General features: G+C 44.5%; 1 gene segment (V, D, J or C); it reads right to left on the reverse strand.

The window, feature by feature from the left end:
* Nucleotides 1-3208: 3208 nt before the first annotated feature.
* Nucleotides 3209-3729, reverse strand: LOC105825929. The segment is given in 2 exon segments: nucleotides 3209-3600; nucleotides 3684-3729. Coding segments are annotated over 2 exon segments (438 nt in total).
* Nucleotides 3730-4138: the final 409 nt, after the last annotated feature.

Genomic DNA, 4138 nt, shown 5'->3' on the forward strand with positions numbered 1-4138 from the left:
CATCCTGTCTTTCACAAAACAGACAAAATATACATTGGTAAAAAGAATCTATATTTAATAAATGGTGTTGGGAAAATTGGACAGCCAAATGCAGAAGATTAGGTCTGGATCCCAAACTCTCACCTCTCACACAAATCAACTGATGGTGGATAATAGACTTAAACCTAAGAAATGAAACCTTAAGAAGTCTAGAAGAAAATGTTGGAAAAAAATCTTATAGACATCAGCCTCAGTAAAGAATTTCTGAAGACCCCCAAAGCAATCACAGCACCAACAAAAATAAATAAATGGGACAGATGCCTGTGCCTTGACCTTGGACTTCCCAGCCTCCAGAATTTTGAGCCAGTAACTTCTGTACATTTAAAATTATTCAGTCTCAGATCTTTTATAACAACATCATAAAATAGACTAATGCAAACTAAAACGTGGTAAATTTTGACTTTGCAATGCTATTAGCACTAGAATATTGACAGAATACTTAATTTCATTAAGCTCCAATAAATTATCAAGCTAAATATCAGTCAGATGTGGCAAAACCTAAAAAGAACATAACAAGAATGAAAATATAGGTGTCATAAAAAATGAACAAATAAATTCCACACATTGAAATTGGCCAGTGAGAACTAAAGCTATAAAGAGCCCATATAGAATGAGACAGGAAAATTATTGATTATATTTGATATTGAGAATGCTACTTACACCAGTGAAAGTAGTTTTCAGATTTGATTGAGGAGACCACAAATTAGCTCATGTTCAACAGACAATTAAACTTGTAAGACCAGGAAATATGTAATGTATTCAACTCTTTCAGTTGCTCTATGAAGAACAAATGGGTAGGTTACATCTGGATGGGAGGTGGGATTGGTACTTTTTAAGTGTAATTCTCTAGGGAAGGTTGCTAATAAAATCTCTCAGACATGTCCTGATGGAGGATTGTGGAAGTGATGGTGACTTTATTTGTGGTCCCAGGCTGCATAGGCTGCTAAAGACTGGTGCCTTCCTTTGCTGCATTTTGTCCTCCAAAGACGTTGGTGTGGGACACACTCACCTCTTAATTGCTGGACAGGAGAGAAACAAAGGACAGAGGTGATGAGGAATCCACCACCTGATAAGACTCATGATGCAGAAGTCAAGGTGTGTAGAGGGTAGAAGGAGGGGATGGGGAGATCATCTGTCAGAGGCAAATTCAACATAACAGGCTTTCCCATGAAAGAAGAAACTGAAATTCTCACTCATAACTAGCAGGGGATGATATAAGGTCATCCTCTGTTATGCTGTGCCATTTATATATCATGCAGGATCAGAAATGCTTTTTAAACTAAAATCCATAATGCATTAAGATTTCACCGGGTTTTTTTCCTTAATATAATAATACTGCACCTCAGCCATCACCACTGGTGGTGATCTCAGGATGCTCCAAGCTCCTCTGTGATTTCCTGGTTCAGTTACTAGAGAAAAAGCTTGCGTGAGAAATTGAGCCCTCCCCATGTGAAGTCCTTTAAGGGTGACCCATTATCTGGCCCACCCTCAGCCTTTAGATATTTGTCAAACATATCTAATTTAATGTTCTTTCTCTCACATTTTGCTTTTGGCAGTGTCTTTCCAAAATAAGAAAACTCATGAGTTTTGTTTATCCCTGAAGACACCTGTCTCTTTCTGGAGCACAGGCTATTCGTGAATGCACAGTTGTTTTCGATTACTAGGAGGATGTGTGTATGTACCTTGGTATCTTCCAGAGTGTTCCACCATCAGGTGGACCCCAATAACCAAGCAGATGGAAGTGCTGAGCTGGTCGATGCCAGGAATTGTCCATATGAGTGATGCCACTGGGGCTCCCCATCTTCCAGACCAGTGAGGCTCAAGCCTCTGCCTAATGTTCAGCCTTCCAGCAAAGCAGACACGTGCTTGCCCCTAAGACACCTCCTTCAGGTCCTAACTGCCCACCTGGCAGCAGATCAACCAAGTAGGGTAGATATCTAACAAAAGACCTGATCTCGAGAAGGGTGGATTCAGTCCATATGTTGATACTGGTTCCCCTTGAGTGTTCTCTGGCTTTCTGAGTTTGATGAAGACAAAATGTATCGGGGGGTCACGACGCCCCGTTATACCTGGGTCCAGAGGCAATGTGCATTGCAAGAGATGGGAGAGACAAAGGTGTGGACACAAAAAGTAAGGTGAAAGGGTGTGGGGAGGTCAGGGGACCACCAGTGTTCCCGTGAGCCAGGTTATACTGATTGAAGTCTAGCACCCGTTTTTATTCTCTTTTTCATGTTATAGATGAAAATGATTTCATGTGAAAGGCTCGTGGGTTAACACTAAAGCGTATAATCTAAATGGGAACAAGGAGACCACGTCCTTCTTCCTACTTTATCTAGTTCCTCATTTACTGAGACATGAACTCAGGAAAGAGATATGAACATTGCCTCAGGCTTAGAATATCAAAATGCTCTTATCTGCTGGGCTGACATCCTTTTATCATTCTCTCTGCCTTCAGATGACAAGCCCAAGTCCGTTTGCACATATCCAGGCTGTAGACCTCAGGCTTCAAGGTGGGGTCTGTTTGCAGACATCCCTGATTGGTGGAATGTCCCCCTAAACGTGCAGCAGCTTTTGCTCAGTGAACTGCATGTCCACAGGTTGCTCTTTGGCAAAGTCCTGTCCTACTCCTGGGGTTCTCATGTCTCCACGCTAACCCTCAGCAAAAATGGACTGAACTATTGGCACAGTTCCTTCTGCTGCTGCAACACGGACAGAATGAGAAGCTCCAGAGGGACACTCAGGACTGCCGCAAAGGCTGTGGGCTTTTTACAAGTACCAGGGGCCATCTGTATATGATCTTCCTAAACAGACATCAATGAAATACAGCAAAGTAATAAAATGAAGAAATAGTCAAACAAATAAGAACATTTGGGATCATTTCGAATGCTCTTATGTAAACTTATTCATATATCAAATTAGAATGATTGTGTTTCTACATTCTTAGGCTTATTGTCATGATTACATATGTTAAAGTTACTCCAGTACCTGGCCCTGCAGCAATGTGGGTGTCATACTTATGAGCTCATTACTTTAAAATAAACGTGCCTCTTGGTTTTCATATTTGAAAATCTTTGTATTGTCTGCACCTCAAGAAGTTTTCAGGGCATGGAAAGAAAAACTCTTGCCTGGAAATTAGCCCTGAACCCACATGCTGTGCCAGGACCAGTGCTCAGTGGTTCCTGGGCGCCCTCTGGAGGCCCTGAGCACCCCTGCAGACAGGTTTTTGTCTGGGCCCATGCTGGGTTCGGAGCACAGTGCCCTGGGCACAGTAGTATGTGCCGGCATCCTCAGCCGTCACGCTTCTCAGCTCTAGGAACACTTGGTTCTTGTTTGTGTTTCTGGAGATGCTGACTCTGGACTGGAGGTTGGGGTTGTAATTAGTGTTCCCATTAGCCCGGATCACACCAATCCACTCAAGGCCCTTCCCTTGGGGAAGGCGGACCCAGGACATGGAGTGTCTCGTAACGGAGTATGTGTAGGCAGCACAGGTGAGGCTGAGCTTCTGCGAGGAGACCACCACTCCCTCCCCCCATTGCACAAGGTGGTCCTCGCTCAAGACACCTGGGGACAGAGAACAAGCATGAGTGACACAGACACATCACCTCATCCCCATCACCCCATTTCTGAAACCGTGGGTCACTCACCATGGAGAGCGGCCAGCAGGCAGAGGAAGGCCAGGAGAGGGGCCATGTGTTTCTCCGTGAGGACAGTGCTTCCCAGAGCAAAGACACAGAACGTCTTGCTCACACCCCTGCCTATATCTCTCCTTGAAGCTGGGGCCTATTTGCATAGACAGAGCCACAGGGACTTAGGGTGGAGGGGCCACCTCAGTGGGAGGTCACTGTCCCCAGGGCTTTCCTGGGGGAGGGTCAGGGAAAGGGCCCCATCCTGTAGAACAGTCGAGGGATCCTCTGGGCTATAAGAAGATGTGGATTCGAATATGCTTCAGGACCACAGTGCTCTTCCCAGGATCCTACGTGTGTGGCACCCTGCTAAATTATCTTTGGATGATTAGCTGAAAGCCATGGTTAGTACCTGCTTTGTTTCAGGATGATAAAGTACTCTTAGGCTGGACAAATGCTTCTTCTCCCGTAACTGA

This window comes from Propithecus coquereli, unplaced genomic scaffold (genome assembly GCF_000956105.1).
Source record: "Propithecus coquereli isolate 6110/MARCELLA unplaced genomic scaffold, Pcoq_1.0 Scaffold831, whole genome shotgun sequence".
Taxonomy (NCBI): Eukaryota; Metazoa; Chordata; class Mammalia; order Primates; family Indriidae; genus Propithecus; species Propithecus coquereli.